Source organism: Pseudonaja textilis, chromosome 1 (genome assembly GCF_049901715.1).
Source record: "Pseudonaja textilis isolate UNSWEBS1 chromosome 1, rPseTex1.2, whole genome shotgun sequence".
NCBI lineage: Eukaryota > Metazoa > Chordata > Lepidosauria > Squamata > Elapidae > Pseudonaja > Pseudonaja textilis.
Window position 1 is genome coordinate 263,745,135 of NC_141990.1, and position 18,801 is coordinate 263,763,935.

General features: G+C 37.9%; 1 protein-coding gene across 1 annotated transcript in view; it reads right to left on the minus strand.

The window, feature by feature from the left end:
* Positions 1-3,705: 3,705 nt before the first annotated feature.
* The window catches only part of LRP4 (LDL receptor related protein 4), a 103,643-nt gene continuing 88,547 nt past the window's right edge, over positions 3,706-18,801 (minus strand). Inside the window, exons 28-39 of the mRNA XM_026703789.2 lie at positions 17,315-17,540; positions 16,708-17,011; positions 16,336-16,554; positions 14,740-14,874; positions 14,464-14,572; positions 13,050-13,194; positions 11,256-11,369; positions 9,940-10,063; positions 9,485-9,552; positions 8,983-9,070; positions 8,116-8,257; positions 3,706-5,623 (exon numbers count right to left, since the gene is read on the minus strand). Of these exons, the coding sequence (XP_026559574.2) occupies positions 5,291-5,623; positions 8,116-8,257; positions 8,983-9,070; positions 9,485-9,552; positions 9,940-10,063; positions 11,256-11,369; positions 13,050-13,194; positions 14,464-14,572; positions 14,740-14,874; positions 16,336-16,554; positions 16,708-17,011; positions 17,315-17,540 (2,007 nt within the window). The 3' untranslated portion in view covers positions 3,706-5,290. The remainder of the gene's footprint in view (positions 5,624-8,115; positions 8,258-8,982; positions 9,071-9,484; positions 9,553-9,939; positions 10,064-11,255; positions 11,370-13,049; positions 13,195-14,463; positions 14,573-14,739; positions 14,875-16,335; positions 16,555-16,707; positions 17,012-17,314; positions 17,541-18,801) is intronic.

Genomic DNA, 18,801 nt, shown 5'->3' on the forward strand with positions numbered 1-18,801 from the left:
TATACAAATACAGTACAGCTAGCTAACATAACTTCTCAGTGTTGCTTTCTTTTATCCAATGGAAAATGTTTTTTGCCCAAACTAGACAAAGTAGGTAATATGGCTGTAAATGACATTAGATAAATGACATTCAAATAATATATGAATGAAAAAGTTTTCAGAAGAAGAAAAAAGTCAACTGGAAATCATGAAGGATTGAAAGATGAAGCTACTGCAACTCCCCAAACTTACTGCCAGCTTTGGATATGAGGGCTGGAACATCTGGGACCTGCAATGTCAACGTCTCTGAAGGACATCAGATTAAGAAAAGCTGAATTAGACCTAATAATGGTTTTCACCTCCATTTCTCTTGTAATGTATTTGCTAAGTGGAGATTTCATAGAAAATCAGTTCCTATGGGCTTAAAAATTTTCTGCTTCCACATTTTAATCCATAACCAAGATCTAAAAAGTAAGACAAATGTGTAAAAGAGAATCCTTGCAAAGAAGTATGAAAGTACTTGGCTTAAGCACCTTGCCAGCTGTCTTTTGAAAGTCCAGCATCTATTTTTCATCAGTTTATCTGACAATGGGGATATAACATGAATGTCCTAATTTTCATCTATATTTTTAAATGTATAACTGCAAGCAGCAAAGGAATAGATATACTTCCTCAGTGTTTTACAGATGCATTGGATCTGATGCTAGGAGAGTATGAGAATTGAAATTCAGTATGTCTGAATTATTTCTTTTTGTAAGAAACCAATGTACAGGGAGATTTAATTTAAGCAACCACAACTGAGACCAGTAACTGAAGTGATCCCTATGTGAAAAATCACGCAGCTATGATGCTTAGAATTTTATTGCAGCTTTACTTTGCTTTACAGCATTAAAAAATATGAATATAAGTTCCATAGTATCTGCCTGACTTGTTTGATCTGGCATGATTGGTATGCTCTGGGTCCCATCAATTAAACAATGTCATCTATTGGTGCCTTGAAAGTGTGACCTTCTCTATAGCAGCGCCTGGCCTCTAGAATGAGGTTCCCCCTGAGATTCAAACATTGAAAAGGAGAGCTTACTAGAGAGTAGGCAGGCACACACTGGGGAGCACACATTGAAAGCAATGCACTAGCCAGCTGTTTGCCTTGCTTCCCCCATCTATGGAGATTCTCAATCATAGAAGTCATGGTTGTCTCAGAGGTGCTTTTTTCAAGAGGTAATTGGACTTCAGCTAGAGATGAAGAAGCTTCTTGGATGAGAAGCAAAATGTTTTCAAAGAAAAACAAGAAAGTCCAATTACCTTTTGAAAAAAGCACCTTTGGGACTTGCTTCTCCTGGTTGAGAGCCAGAATCCTCTTAGAGCCAAACAAAAGGCTTTAGCTAGAAATTAAAATCTTGTCATTTTCAAGCAGCAGCTACCAGCTGGCTGGAAGGTTCTAATCAACTAATTAAAGTCACAGTGCTGAGCTTGTTATGTTGTGGTTACTACTTTTTAGGGACTTGGATAAAAGCAGCTCAGGAAGAGCTAAGAAGCTATATCTCTGCCTTACGAGGGGGCAAAACAAAAAAAAATGGGTCAAGCAAACAACAATATACCACCTTGCTGAATGACTGTAATGCCAAATGTGACTGAGAGTGAGAGAGGAGATGCTGTGAAAGTTGTAAATACAGGCACTGGTCACAAATTTTCATCACATTTATAACTGAACAGTCACTCTCTGAAGCAGTCACTAAATCAGTTCTACCAATATATGGCAGATTGCAAAAGTCTGGATTCCGTTTTAATTAGTACTTTCTAACATCTTTATAAAAATCAAGATTTTGGAATCGTCTTCACAATCACCAGTCTTTAATATAATTGAAAATCTGTAGGAAAATCCCAAAATCTCAAATGTGCAGTATATGCAAGATAATTCAAGAAAATTTCAGAGCTAGAAGATTTCTGCAAGAAAGAGTGGGGAAAATTTGAAAACTGAAAATAGACTCTTAGCTAGCTATCAGAAATATGTAAAAGTATTATTTTTGTCACAGAATTGCATTATTAGATACAAAGTTTGAGACTAATATTAAATGAGATCAAATTTAGCTCTTTCTGACCTATCCACCCTTTAGGTTGCATTTTTTGTGTATCACTAAAATGCAAGTTGGCCTGGAAAAAGTTTTATAAGTTAATGTACTTTATGAAATTAGAAAATAACCATTACCTTGTTTTCAAAAAAGAACTGCACAAGGAAGGCATATTTAATTATATTCCAATGTATACCTATTATGCCACCAAAGACACTTTCAAATCCAGATTGCACTGCTGTATAGCAAATACAGATAGTCCTTGCTTAGTAACCACAACTGGGAGTAGCAACTCTATTGCTAAGCCATGCAGTCATTAAGGGAACAGACTTATCACCATGGTGAGGGTCATAACCACCAATCGTAATTTGTGACCTTACATCATCATTGACTCTGCTATTGGAAGCTGGTTGTGAAGCATGCAAATAGTGATCATGTGACCATGGGATGGTGTGATGGCTAGAAAGGCCTGGTGGTTGTGAATCGCTCAAATGGTGATCACAGTAGTGTGGAGATACTGTAACAGTTGTAAGTGTGAGAATTTATCATAAAGTTATTTTTTTCTAAAATCTAACTTTGCCATTGTAATTTCAAACCGTTGCTAAACCGAGCAGTCATTAAGCAAGGTCTACCTCTAGAGCAGGGCTGTCAAACTCACGGCCTGTGGGTTAAATGCATCATGTGCTGGCCATGCCCACACCCAGTTTAGCAAAGTGAAAAAAAGTCCCGATACAGGACGTGACATCGCTGTGGCAACGTGAGTTTGATACTGCTTCTCTAGAGTGATAAATCTGGAAAGTACAGTTCAATATATTGAGACCTTCGACAGATTATGTAAGTCAGTCAACTTTCTTTTTCAGGAAGATTGTAATACAAAAATAGAAGCAATGTTAACTATTTTACACAATAATCCATATTTAAGTGCTAGTACCCACTTAATCCCACAGTCAAGTGCTCATAAAATTTAAGTAAATTTTTACTTATCTGACTTTTAGTAAGATCTCTTAGATACTTGTGGAAAATAATATTTTAGGTAGGGCTATATTTCTCCTTCTGCCCCCTATGATGTTCAAAATTCAAAGAGATGAAGGTACAGAGGATATGACAATTATTAAGTATCAGCATAGGAACAATCAATTATGGAAATATAGCATAAAATTGACAATGCATGCCCATCTATGGAATGCCATCATTAGAGTTTAAAGATTAATTTATCATACACTAAAGCAATGGTCAATGAACAGTCAAATATGAACAGATAAGAGCCTGAAACTGAAAAGACAGCCCAATTAAACAAGTTTCCCCAATTTCATGTCCCCTAGAAATATTGGATTTCATAAATTCTCATCAGGTCTTGCTGCTTAGAACTGGCAAATAAAATGGAAGGATATATTACTAAAAACAGCTGAATGCATACATAACAGCAGCCATCTTTGCTGCCATTAAACAGATGCTATGACCAAGCTCTGTACTGAAAGGATCCCTTTGAACATGATTAGGAAAATATTTTTCTGCACGTATTATTATTCTAGATGATTTATCCAATGCTCGAGTGTGGAAATTGTTAAGTCAACTTGCCGATAACAGTATGTTTGGAAAAGAAAAAAAGCTATGTTTCTTTCAGTTGAAGAAATGATGTAAGAAAGTTACAACATGATTTTGAACAGAAGTAAAATAATATTGCAGTGGTTCATGAATCCATTTGAATTTTTTTCTGCCGGAACAATATAGAAATCAGATGGATGACTAGTTTGGTGCACAAGAAATTTGTGCTCTTTATCAAGACTAACCCTTCAGGGACACCACCATTGTCCATCTTTCATTGACCATGGGGGAGAAGCTGTAGGATTAGAATGAGACTGAGTCACATTTTCCCAGAGAATACCTCATATGGTTAATAGTTCTAGATAGGGCCTCCGTAGAACTTCTGTGTTGTCAAATAAAGTTTGGACAATGTGAAAAACATTCTTTGTTGTGTAAGTCATCACCAACAGTGCAGATTGTGAAATGACAGTTTCTCAGCTTTTGACTTTTTGTTATAGCATAGAATGAGTAATAGCATCATTTTTGATGTAGTTAAAAAGGAAGGATTTTTATATAAACAAATTGTTTGTAGTGTGCCATCTGTCAACTGCATTATTTCCTATCCAAATACATTATTCTTTTAAATTGCACACATCCACTTTTTGATACCTCATTTTGTCTGTTCAACTAATACAGCATATAGGAGAAAAAAGGTGCAGCTAAATTATTCCTTCCAGGATTTCTAAAGAGAAAAGACAGGCAAAAAATAAGTTAGAAGAGCCCTATTTTTCAACAGAAAATTGGAACTGGATTTTTACTACATCAATTTTGTTCCAGATACTTAAACCTAATACACTGCTTTTGGGTTCCACACACATTTCAGCAGCACAGTTTTTCAGCAGTTGGCCCTGTGAACCAGGTAATAAGAATGATTAAACAATGTTGCACCAGAATGTTCTTTGCAGGTCAAAACTAAATGGAAGCCCAGTGAAAATGGAAATAAAACAGTCTATCCAGGAAACAGATTTGTAAGTTCTATCTATATTTTAGAAAGGGTATTATGATGGATGTCACAGGACCAATGACTGTTGCCAGCAACAGACTAAGACTTTACCCTCTTAAAATCCTCACATCCTACATTAGATGCAGCAGTGGTTCCCCAGTTTGTAAAAATGGTAGTGATATTTTATTGCCCCTTGTAATTAAGTTTCAGATGTATTTGCTCTCCCTGTACAGAACCTGTGAAAGTGACCTGTTCTTGTATTCCCCTGTTCTCTTCAGACAGTTCAATTGGCCCTAACCCTTTCCTCTTAAAACAGAAGGAGTACAGTGCAAAATCCAGTTAGTGCCAATACCCTCTGAGAAAAGATAACAGGTATCAATTATGGCTAAGTTCATAAAACTGGCCACTGAAGATTTGGAATCTTTGACCAACTTATGCACAAGCCAAATGAAAGCTGTGTCAATTCAAGTGAAAAAGAAACTGCTGCTAGATTCAATACCACAGCTTTTAAGATGAAGGGATGATAAATAAACATCTAGCAGTGAGTGAAAAGGGTCCCTTAGCTGTGTTCCAACTGCCTCAAGGGCACAGTCCAGTTCAAATGCTTCTGCAAAGGAAGTCTCTGTAGTTCAAACTTTTTTGTTGAATAGAAGGCAGGATCCTATTTCATCAATGTGAAGGATGACAGTAGGAGGGACAAGTCTCTGCATATTCTTTAGACTTCACTTTCTGTTGAGGGTTTGCGCTGGTGCTTCCAGCCTGTGTCTGGAAGGGAGCCATGACATTCAGGAGTAGTGGCTGCATTGATGCTGCTGCATTCTGACTGCTCTTCTTTCAACAATTGCTCAGTTTCAGTGTCACCCAGTGAGCCAGAGCTGGCTTGGATAGAGACTGTGTCAGTCTTCATGCATACATGGTCGCGGAGAATACATCCCCGAGAGCTTCTTATCTGTTTAAGATCATCCCATTCAGATTCATCATTGGATAAGAGGCATATTCCTTCAACAATCTTGATCTTGTCCTTGGTGTAACTATGATCAGGACCAGTCTGCAAACAATACCAAAACATATGTACAGTCAAGTATAAAAAGCAAAATATTTTTGAAAAACCAATTCTTGTCATGTGAATAAAAAAATAGGACTGTATCCTCAAACTCATGGTGCAGATAATTTTCCCAACAAATTATCATAGTTCTGACTAAATCAAACTTTCCCAGCTTGATGCCTTCCAAATATGAAGATTAGTAAAGTCAAGAAATATTATTTCAACTATTGACCGATTTGAATTAATTCAGACTTAACAGTGTGCTACAAACAAAACAACCTACAGGGAAATAGTTGATCTAAAGATGGGATTCTAAACAAGAATGATGGTAATATTGGTAGTAGGCTCCCAGGTGCAATTCAAAGTAATAATCATTACATATAAAGCCCATTGTAACATAAGACTAGGGTATTTGCAGGATCGCCTTTCTCCCATTGTTTCTGCTCACCCCACCAGAACTAGTGAAGAGGACTTGTTCTGGATCTGCTCCATTAAACAATGTAAACTTGTTGGACCAAGTTGTGCCACCTCCCAGAGACTAGGAGACTGTTAGCCTTCTGCAAGACTTTGCTGTTCCCATAGACATCTGGGATAGACTGGATGTGCTTTGTTGTTGGAGATGAGTGGAGTCAAAGTTCCTTGGGGAGGTGTGTGTGTGTGTGTGTGTGTGTGTGTGTGAGAGAGAGAGAGAGAGAGAGAGAGAGAGAGAGAGAGAGAGAAAGAAAGAGAGAGAGGGGGGGAGAATTTTAATGCTGTAAGCCATACCTAGAATCACTTGGGTGAGATAAATTAAATCAGCATGTCCAATCTGTAGCCTGTGGATCACATGTAGCCAACTATTTGCAAATTCAGTTTACTTAAGTGTTAGTAAAAGAAGCAATAAATATATTGAGGGACAGCAGTAAAAAATCATTGAAAAATTATAAGAAACAAAACTGAGAAGCTACTAGAAACAATGACATAGCAAAATCCTATTAATATAAGCAATTATTAAACTAGGACTCAATACCAAAATAACAAGTGCAGAAATTTTCTATTATATATGTCTTACGGAGACCCCTCCCTTTCCACAGATCTGAGATTTGCATCTAATCTTTAGCAGAAGTATAGTAAAAATTACAAATATTGCCAATATCTGATCCATGCAATATTGAAAATGTCCAAAGGAAAATATTTATTGTAATTGAGAATTATTAGACCAAGCAATCCATAATTAATTTTAGTATAAAAACAAACATCACAAAGTAATACCATGTCTCTAAAATGAGCAAAATGCATAGGAATACCATGTCTCTAAAATGAGCAAAATGTATAGGAAAGGGGAGAGATACTGAATATTCAAGTTAAAGTAATTTTTCGCTAAATCTTAACCTCTTTCAAAACGCCTCTTGCCTGATTACTTTTTGGTTACATGCTTAAATGCAAATGTAAAAGCAAAATTCAGGCAGCATAAAATGGCATAACTAGGGCAATTATAAAAGAGCTTCTAGTACAGGGGTGGGCAAACTTTTTGGCTCGGGGGCCTCATTGACTTTTAAAATTTGACAGACGGGCCGGGTCAGCACAAGAGTTTTTGGGAATCGTCCCCCCATACCCTTCCTCCCCCTTCTTCTCCTTCCCCTCCCCTCGGAGGCCCCTTGAGTCAAGAGTTGCTACCGCCGGTGCAGCTCTGCGCAGCTCCAGTCCCGCATCGCCTCGGGAAGGGAAAGGCAAAAAGGAAGAGCCGCGGTGGTGCTTTACAATGGCAGCAGTGGCACCGGAGGCTCAAGCTCAGCGGCTCCTGGTTTTGCCTTTCCCTTCCCAAGGTTCTTTTGGCCGGCCCTGATTTTTTTTTTCAGAGGGGAATTTTTTTTTTCAGAGGTGGGCCGTATTAAAATGACCAAAGGGCCAAATGTGGCCCGCGGGCCGTAGTTTGCCCACCCCTGTTCTAGTACTTCTTTCTAAGGGCAGAAACAACAACAGTAGTTCAACAACGGAGCAGAAAGTTAGTCAAGCAGAAGTTGTATCAAGAGAGCATTAGATCACTTAACATCACAGAAATAAGGGAGGTGAAAGTTGCACAAACAGAGCCATGATACCTGATATGAGTCTGTGGATGGTCAAAAGAGAAATGGTGAAAGGCTATCAGAGGGGTGAGAAAGATGCTGAGGAAGAAACAGAGGAAACTTCAGCACCAAAAGAAATCAGGGCTAAACTCTTAAAACTATTATTGGTTTCCTTCAACCACAATATTAATGGGTAGCAAAGCACCAATAGACAAAGGGCACTAAAAATACCATATCAGATCAGCTGGACCAACTCAGTGGAAGACACACAATAAAAGGTCCTAAGATTAAAGCAGCAAAGTCTATAATTAATATAACTAAAACAAGTCATTCCAAATTTCTGACTGCCTAAGGCAGCTAAGGATTCCAATAATGCAAATAAATTACGCTACTGCAATTGTTTTTAATGCCACAGGAGATTAATATCAAGTTCTGAAAAAAGCTCTTTACCTCCTTCTTAAAGCAGAGCTGATTATATATGGCTGGCTTGGGAATTGTTTCAATCTTCACTTCTTGGGTAGATGTCCGATAAGAGGGATTACTGTATGTCAGATTACTTAGATTAGGATCTGTGAATTTGGATTTCTTATGCCTGCAGGAACAATACGATAAAGAGAAAACATTTCTCTATTTATTAGATTTCGATCTACACATTTACTGCTACCATGGAGATCTCCCTTTTATTTCCATATCAGCAACACAGTAGACAGATCAGAGTGAGAAGGTGTGATTAGTCCAAGGCTACTCTGCATCTCAATGCATTTCCTCAAAAACATTAGCTCTTACAAAATTCTACAGCCAAACTCTCATCACTACACCAAAAGCCTCCATGTATAGTTATTAGTGCATCTGTTTAAAGAGACAAGGTGTATTTTGTGTCATTCTGGCAAAGTAATAAACAATACCATTCACAAACAAGATAAATATCCATTCAAAAATGAAAGATTTAAACCAAAGCATGTTTAATATTCCATTATACTCTTACTTACATTTATCAGGCAACATACATAAATACAGCATACATTGATACCATAATAGAAGTCCAATCCTTTGAATGTGAAAATATGTTTCCACTTATCCTACAGATAAGTGAATTTTACAGATGTACATGGAGAGGATGGTTTCGTTACAAATGCTTCCAAACTCCAGTTATCAAGTAAGAATACTGTCACACCTATTAATTTTGCAAGGTAAAATGATAAATTTTCTTATAATTTACAGTACTGAGTTCAAATAAATTCTGGCATGTGCTTAAAATATTCTGAGTGATTGATACATTAATTCAGAAAGGCTGAAGGAAGGAAGATAAAGAATTACCTGTATATAATCACAGCACCAATCAGCAGCAGAATACTCAGTGTACTGAGAAGACCTCCAGTGATGTAACTGACATGTAGCCCTTCTCCTGAAAGAAGATAAACAGTCAGATTAAGGGTGATGCTGTCATTCCAGAACTATATATTTGAAGTAGTAAAAACCTGTGTGTCCTAGACGGTTAAGTGTTTATTTACATTTTATTACCTCTTAGATTTTAATGAACAGAGACAGATTAATATATGTATATGAAATCACTAAGTGGTCTGCACTGGTTTCATTCAGTATTAGCATCCTAGTGCCCATTAAGATTTATTGAGCAAAAGAAAAAAGAAAAGTTGAAAAATAAAACAGCTGATGTGCAAGATAGCAAACTAAGCAAGTTCCTCTTTTGTCAACTTACATAATTTCATCCAATGACTCCAACTTAATTATAGCAATAGTTGATAATATCTAATGTCCCTGAATCCCTGAGATGAAGTGAAGACAAACATGAAAAACTCACCTGCAGTTGCCAATATTGCTTCATTTGCTCGGTTGCATAAACCTTGACCAACTTTCTTGTCAGAGCAGCTAAATAACAACAAGAAAAAGTAGATGCTGAACTTCAAATGAAGCCATCTTCCTATTAGAAACTGTTAAATTGAACCAAGATAAAGCAGACAACTAGGTAAAAAGAATAACCTTTATAGCCCAAAGTTATTGCTGCTGTTATTAGAAAAACCTTTGTTTAATACATCACAATGAATTTTCTGTCACTGTAAGGGAAGAAGAATGCAGGGCTATATCTGAATGGTTTGAATTAATGGATTAGCTGTGATCCCTTATCATCTGATAAGAAGATATACAACTTTATTATCTAGCAGTTCTTAAAAAAATTGATGTAGAGGAATCTATTTAAAAAAGAAATTGGACTCCACACTTTCCCCTCAATCACTTTCAATCAACAGAGCCACTTACTTTCCTTCTATTGTTTCCACAGAAATATGAGGCTTGGTTGTTGGAGTTTTAAATCTGTCAGTAGAAGTCTGGCTCCTTTTGCTTGCATGAGTTGTCTCAGGATTTGGAGGCCCCATGCTAGGAACTAGACAGAAGAGAAAGGAAAAGAACCTGAGACAAAGGAGACAATGAAGTCTGACCTTTTTATTTATGGAAATATAAACTTTTTCATTATTCAAGATGTAGCAGAAGCAGGGGTGGGATTCAATTTTTTTAACAACCAGTTCTGTGGGCATGACTAGGTGAGCATGCCCATGTGACTGGGTGGACATAGCTTTTTTTTTTTTTGCAGCACCCCCCCCCACCCATTTTTTTGCCTCCTGGGCCTCAGGGAAGCCTCCTGGGGGGGCATTTTTGCTCCCAGAAAGCTTCCCTGGGGCCAGGAAGGCAAAAAATAGCGTGGGGGGGGTCACACAGCATGGTCCCCCTTTTTGCCTCCTGGGCCTCAGGGACGCCTCCTGGGTGAAGCAATAAGACAGTGAGGGGAATCCCAGTACAGCTGATCATCGGAACAGCTGATCGTCAGGAGGCATTTAAGGAGTGACTGGATGGGGAAGAACGCAGTCAGTGATGTCGGGCATGTGCGCAATGTTGCGCATGTGCGATAAGGACTGACTGGGTGGAGAGGGGAGGGGCGGGTGGAGCCAGCCAGGGGCATAATTTGCCGGTTCTCTGAACTGCGCAGAATCATAATAACTGGTTCTATAGAACCGGTCCGAACTGGTAGAATCCCACCCCTGAGCAAAAGCGTATACAATTCTTCTTGCAATGCAATATGTAGTGTTGTCCTATGAGAACAAAAATGAGAAATAAGCACTTATAGTTTGCCAGGCATCTAGAACTTGTGCAAATGCAATGGAAAACAAATATCAGAAGGGTTTTATTTTATCTACCAATGAATGGTTCCTAAATTACATTTAATATTAAATGTAGGAAAATGTTTGAAGTCACTACACACAAATTACCAGTGAAATATAACCAACTGTTCTAAATTGTACTGTATATTAGGATTAAAGAATTGAAGAAGGTATGTATGGGACATCTGAAAGGCAGAAGAATCACCTCAAGGAAAGAATACTTAACATTTTTAATAAAACAGTGCAAAAAAAGACAAAATACTACTCTCTTATCCGTAGGCATTTGAATGTTTTACCAAAGAGGTATTTTTTAGCTGTAGCTTATTTAAGGGAACAAAGCCATTTTTCTCAAGCAGCTATGAATAAGAGAAAACATGGGCTATGATTCATGCTGGGAGGTGTGGTATACAAACAATTTACCATTAAAACAAGGCCGTCCATCTGGTTCATCGGGACATGCACAAACAAAGTCAGAAGCCCTGGCAAAGCAGAGATGGGTACAGCCTCCATTATTCACGCCACAAATGTTTGTGCCTAGAAGATACAAACCAGATATTTCACAAAAGATATAATTTTCTTCTCCCCAGAGTAGAGCTTCATATTCCTTTACCCAAAATATATTAGGGTACAGTGAGAAGTATCTCCTCTGACCAAAGTGCCAATATCCTAAATGAATATTGTCCTGACCAATACAGTACATCACAGAATCTGAAACATCATGCTTTCCCCAAGACCCAAAGGAATAAACATTTTAAAGCAGGTGTGTCAAACTCAAGGGAGGGTGCTGGCCTGGAAATATCAAAGGACCAACCTGAGGTGCCTGTAACCAGCCAAAATGGGGTGCAGGGGGACCTCATGTGGTCCCCCCCCATGGCTCGCTTTTGACCAGCAGAGCGCTTCAGGAGGCCGTGGAGGCCGAAAACAGGTCAGAGGGCATCACCCCACACACACGTGGCCCATTTTTGGCTATCAAAATGCTGCAGGAGGGTATGGAGGCCAAAAACAGGCCACGGGGGACTTCACATGGCCCACCTCAGCCCCCATGCACTGTTTTGGCCAGCAAGTGCTGCAGGAAGTGTCCATCCTGTCTCCGCCCTCCACGTGGAGAACTACAATGCTGATCCGGCCAGCGAAGAAACCCAGTTTGATACCCCTGCTTTAGAGCAAAAATGACACAGACTTTTTAAACTTTTAAAAAGTCAAATACTTGTCATGGCAATATACAAAGTGTATGAGGCCTCTATTTTGAACTCTGCAGATAGGTTTTTTTTTTAATCTCTTCCTGGAGTCCTTTTAACAGAGGCCAGGATGCTGAACATGAGGAATAAATGGCAAGCTTGTGGCCTCATTTTCAAATGTAGCAGTTTACTCTAAATCCTATTGAAATGAATAAGAGCAATTTGCTAGTATGCGAGTTAAGAAAGAAAATGAATTGATACATAGCAGCAATAATAGCAGGATTCAGAATAAGGAAGAGATGTTTGCTTTGTTTTGCCAATCACACATGTATGTTGTACCTGAGGTTACTCTTTCAGCGAGCTTTGCTCTTCTGGGCTCACACAGTAGGTGACCATACTCAGAAAAGGTTCATAAAGCATACCAGAAGTGGCAGTCAGGTGTAATCACTTGCTGCCATCCAGCGACCACTTAATGCTTTGGATCAAAATCCTGTATTTTTCAACATCTGACATGTATTTTCCCTTGAGTGGGTTAGGGCATAAGCAACAAGGGAGGGGTAGGTTTCCTTGCCTAATTCATTATTTGTACCAGCCTGAGTTTTGTTTAATCAATGTGGGCTAATAGTAGCTAACAGCCAGACCTGAAAGACAGGTTTATTCCTATATTTTGCATGGTAAAGCCATTATCCCCAGCCTTTGTGTCTGAAGGGAAAGCAGATAATTTCACAAGTATGATCCTAAATCCAAATAGCTTTCCATAATGATATGCTTTCAACTACTTTCTCCACCTGAATCCATACAAAGGCAATAGAGACAATTCAGAATCATTCATCAAGAGGGAAAACAAAAAAAGAGATTCTCTGTATTTTAATTACTACAGCCCCCAAATTCTCCAGCCATCTCTCATGGCCATGCCAGATCAGTTGGTGAGAGTTGTAATCCAACCATCTGGATTGCAGAAGACTGGTTTAGAGAATAGACCACTCATTAATCAGATACAATGAATTAATGAATAAACCCAGGTGATTGCATATACCTGTTTGCCTTTGAGGAGAAACCACAATAATATCCATAAGTCCTTCTACATTGGCTAACACAGTCTCCTTATTACGACCAGAGTATTTGTCCACACGCTGAATAGATTTTGTTTGCCAGTCTGTCCAATACAGCCACCTATCCTGCTGCTCAGAAAACAGGCAAACACAGGATTAAAATACTATGTAATAAGCACAGAGGAATCAAATGGGACTGTCTAAACTTAAAACTTACTCTTTTCTATGTTTTTTTTCAACATATTACTGGTAGGGTATTTTTCAAGTAATGCTAGGTAATTACATTAACACAAATTATTATATTTACTCTCATTTTTGCCAGTGACTTAAAGTCTCTTCTGAAATTACTTTTGATTAATTAAATTAAAAGAAAAAGCTTTAATTAATTTTAATATTGCTTGTCTCTTTTGAAATTTTTTATGCATTTTTATGTTAATAATATTTTACTGTATACCATCCAAAATCCTTTTGTAAGGGAGTTGGGCAGTTTAAAAAATTATAAATAATTAAATAACATAAATAAATAAATTACAATCAGAAGGCATTGAAATGAAAAGTTAAGCCTTGCAAGAATTTGCCTCTTTACTGTTGCAATTCACCCTAAAACACTGAAATGTTTTAAAGCCGAATTTTTCATTTTGTTACTTAATTTCTTCAATATAATTTTTGTAAATATTGTGTTTTATATTTTAGTAATAAGTATACCTAAATATTATAAAGCATTATATACTATTGGATCCCCTAAAGTTATGGAAATTTCCTTTTGAAGTTTTGGAAGAATATGAAAAATCAGATGTGATTTACGAAAATTAATTGATAATCCTGAAATCTCTTCAAATTTGTCAAAATTGTATTGTCCACAAATATCTCCTATTTTCATCACACAAATCTGATTATTGCGTCTGAGTGCTATTGCCAATGCTTCTAGGGCTAGCTTAAAAAATAAAAGTGATAAAGGACGAACCTGCTTGGTATCTCTTAAAATCATAATAGGATCTGAATAATAGCAGTTCAGTCTTATCTGAGCTTTAGTTGATCCATCAATATATTCAATCACCTTACGAAAAGTGACCCCAAATTTAAATTTCATTAATATTTGTTTTAAAAATTGGATTTCCAGAAAATCAAAAGCCTTAAATATATCTAAGGAATCAATATTATACCCTGACTCTTCTGTCATGAAGAAACGTGTTTCCAACCATGCTGGTAGTTCATATTAGCTGAACTGCACTACATTATCTCTCTTTAAATGATTAGACAGGAGAAAGAAAAAAGAGCCCTGTACAAACTTTGTCCACTGTGCCCAAAGTAAACAAACTATTTCAGTTTTTAGTTAACTATTAGTTAACTATTTGTTAAGTTTCATTTCAGCATTCACCCCCACACCTTCCTATGTACCTGTGTCAAGGCAAAGGGATGTGACACTTGACTGATCAACACTTGCCGCAATTTCCCATTAAGATCAGCACTTTCTATGCGGTCTAGATGAGCATCTACCCAATAAATCCTAGAAGGAGAGAAAGAATGGAAGTTAAACTAATGTCCACTCCTGAAACTTTCTTTTTCTCGGTTACAATTTCTGATTCTAAGGCAGCCTGGCAACCTGCCTTTAAAAAAGGAAAAGTTTTTTTTTTAAACCACAACAATAATTTTGAAATGCAAGGTTGTACTGACCTTCTGATGTCATAATCCAAAGTCAGTCCATTGGGCCAGCCTAAATCAGTATTGATCAATATCTTTCGTTCAGAACCATCCAGGTTTGCCCGCTCAATTTTAGCAATATGTCCCCAGTCAGTCCAGAAGAGGTATCTGGAAGAAAATAAACCAATAAATTCTCCATTCAAATCTATCAAACAGCAATGCTTCCTCTTTAAAACAAAAATAAAGCAAAACAAAAACCAACAAACATGGCTTTAAGGAAAAACAAAGGAACTTTACACAACAAACCTCCAATACTTTACTACCTACACTATTTCAGTACCTCAAGACCAAATATTTATAGATAATGCTTTGTCTATAATAATTGATTTATCATATAGTATAATAATTAATTGTTAAATGAGCACTAATTTACTGATTCATTGAACTGATAGAGATTTAATACTGTATCATTGATTATCTACTATTGATTGAATCTTAGTAATAAGTTGATAGATTGATTTTTAGTAATAAGTAACCTTACTTTTGATTTGTTCTCTAACTTATCAATTAACATTTATTAATTACCAACATTCATTAAGTAACTGTCTACCTATCACATTAATTAGTTATTGTAATTGTTTAGTGTACTACTGTCATTGACCATGCCAGCCAGAAACTCCAGAAATTACAAATCCTCCACTACCAAACAACAACAAAAATAATATCTCTACCAATGACCTCCCAGACTCCTGTACATACTTCAGATGTCTTAAAACCATCAATGAAAGCGAAAATAACATCAAATGATACCTATGTGACAATCAAGCCCACCTTGCCTGCTTAAAATTAAACAAAGATGTAGCTGATCTCCTAAAAGCATCAGATACATTCCCTTGTCTATGTCCATCATGTTTTCCTAAGCTAAACAAACCAAGTAGCCTGCCTGACAGAGTTGATTGCATAGAATCACTCATGCACTCAATAGAAAAACGCTTAGCAACACATTTTGAAACCAAACCCCAAAAACTTTAACCTTAGACTTTCTACTATTGACCTCATCCCTTTCCTAAGAAGTCTGTAGGGGGTGCGCATAAGCGCACCAACGTGCCTACTGTCCTTATCCTATTGTTTCTTTTATTTTTCTTATATGTATCCACGTATTCATAACTATGTTTTTACTTATACCTATTATCTTGTAAGCAATTGACAAACCAAATAAAATAAAATAAAAATAAAAAAAATGCAAAAGGGTACATAAATGTAAGTCAGGTCTAAAAGATGGCCTATCCACCAAAGAAATCCATTTGCCTGATGTCTGAAGGCAGACCTCTACTTTAGCCAATCCTCTCCCCCCACCCCCACATTCTATCCCTTCCTCAACCTGGCATCTTCCAAGTGTAACAGCTCCCTCCTGATAACATAACTTCACTAGTGAGAACAAAACAGCTCCCTTTTGATAACATAACTAGTGAGAACAATAGCCCAAAATATCTTGATGGCACCAGGTTGGGAAAGTTGCACGACACTTACCTTTTTGGCTGCTGGACCAATAGAAGAGAATATTTGTACCTAATGCCATAAATTATTTAAATAAATATTTTCGCTAATACTGACTTTTCAGTCACTTACCCTTTTCTAGGAAAGACGGCAATTGCCCGTGGTTCATCCAGACTGTTATTTATTAGCACTTTCCTGCAGCTTCCATCCAGTTTTGCAACTTCAATTGTGTTGCGGCCAGTGTCTGTCCAATATAGATTTCGAGCTACCCAGTCCACAGACAAACCATCTGTTCTCTTTAGTCCTTGGCCAATAATAGTTTCCATATTACTGCCATCTAGATCTGCTCGCCTGAAAGAAGGTATCATAGAGAACAAGGAGAACATTCTACCTTAACATTTTTCCATGGGGCAGATCCTTCTGACCAAGAACAGTTTGGGGCGGGGAAAAAGATACGATTATGTAGCTAATTAACATACAATGAGGAATTTGGAAGATACCTACCTGATGACATCTAATATGACATCTGTGTAGTAAACCTTGCCATCTACACTGTCATAGTCCAAGGAGATAACATTGTTCAACTCTGGGACAGGGACATAAACATCAATGTGATCACTAGTATCTAGTGAGATTCTCCTGATGGAGCCCCGGCTAGAGAAGAGCAGGTAGGTTTCAGGAGAAGGATCACAAGACCTTTCATCAATCTTCAGTTGAATTCCAGTAGGGCAGGCACATGAGAAGCCTTCGGGGTTTGGGAGGCAGAGATGAGAGCATCCTCCATTTTTCATGCCACATTTGTTAGTACCTTAGGAGAAATAGATCATATCTGAGATTAAAAGGCTAATATTAATTCAGTATGGCTTTCCTCAGGCGGTTGCCCTCCAGATAGAATTGAGCCTTTGATTTCATAATTCTCAGGCAAACAAGGCCTATGGGATTGTGATTGAACAGTAGGGATAAACAATGGAATAAAATCTACAGAAACTGTCTGGAGGCCAGATAAGCATGCTGGTTGCTTAAAAGAAAAAAACACGAGTGATTTTTCAAGAATTAAAGCATGCCCACGAAAATTCAAGACATCTGGCTTAAAGAAAATAGGAAAACTTACCAAGAGGTCTCCCTCTGTCAATGCCCTGGATGTCCATTAATCCAGGAAGATTTGTTCTCACCAAGATGACATTAGCGCCGGTGCTCTTATCAGCTCGGTGAATGCTTCTTGTTTGCCAATCAGTCCAATAGATGTAAGAATCTAATAAAGTTAGGCCATAAGGGTGCTGCACTGGGGAGAGGAGGGTATGACGGTTTGCACCATTCAGATCCGAAGCTTCAATACGCTGAAAAGAATAGAATGTTGGAACTCCTGATTACGGGTTCAGATTCAGAGGCCTCCTAGGTAGGATCCACAAAGCCAGAATAGTGTAATCTAGATGCTTATTTCTAGCATTCTGCTAAACTATCTCAATTTCACCCAAGGATTCCATAAGACAAAAAAGAAAAAAGAAAAGACAGGCCTAACCCAGAAGAAATGAAGTCAGCAAAGCATATCTTGACTCCCCAACTGTGCTATGCAATCAACCATTGAGTGGCTGAATTTCCACAACCCTCTGAACCAGGCTAAAATAGGAGTCTACACAGTTGTCAGCTTGTTGTGTTGATCAGTCCATCTTATGTGTTTGGATCAGCAGGTTACGAGAACGTAGGAAATATACTTTGCTATTCTGGGATTAGGATTTAATGTGTATGAATCTAGTCATTTGAGAGCTTCATCAGGGCATACCTTTAAGAAAATCAACAGTGAATTTCAGTGCTCTATTTCCACTTTGAAAAAAAGACATCCATGCCTTGTGAGATAGATATATGAGTGAATTCATCGTCCTAAGATTTTTCTCCTCAGAGATAATGTACATATATAAAAGATTGAATCAAGTCACAGAAATATTCCAAGCTACCATATCTAGATTCCAAAATCTGACTCTTTTTGCTTCTTATCTGTAACTCATCAGACAGCAATACAGGTAGTTCTCAATTTGCAATCATTCATTTAACGATAATCCGGAATTATGACAGCCTCAGAAAAGATGCTTTACACCCCATAAGTTATGATATCCTCACTATCTGGTTGCTCGGTAACCTGTTCACACATGACTGGTTGCTAAGCACGCTGCAGACATGTGATTGCCATTTGCAATCTTCTCTTCCAGGTTCCCCAGAAACTCAACTCAATGGGGAAACTGGCAGGAAAAGTTGCAACCTGCTACTGTCCTGCCAAGAGAGCTCTCTCGTGACTCTGGAAGCTGACTGAAAGAAGCTGCATTCCAAGGAGAGGGGGAAGAAACAACGGAAATCCTGAAGATATGGGTTCTGTTCTTGCACCCTGCCAAAGACGTTCCCTTCCCTGCATGGAGGGAATGGAACTCATTTGGTTCTGGAGGATTTTGGCTCTGTTTCTGCACCCCAATGAAGGAGTTCCTTTCATGTGCAGAGGGGAGCTGAACTCCTTTGGCAGGCAGCTCTTACAACCAGCCCCCAGAGGCAAGGGAGCCAAAATCCAAGCAGAGATTAGACAGCTAGTGTGGTAAGGTAAGGAGCAGGTGA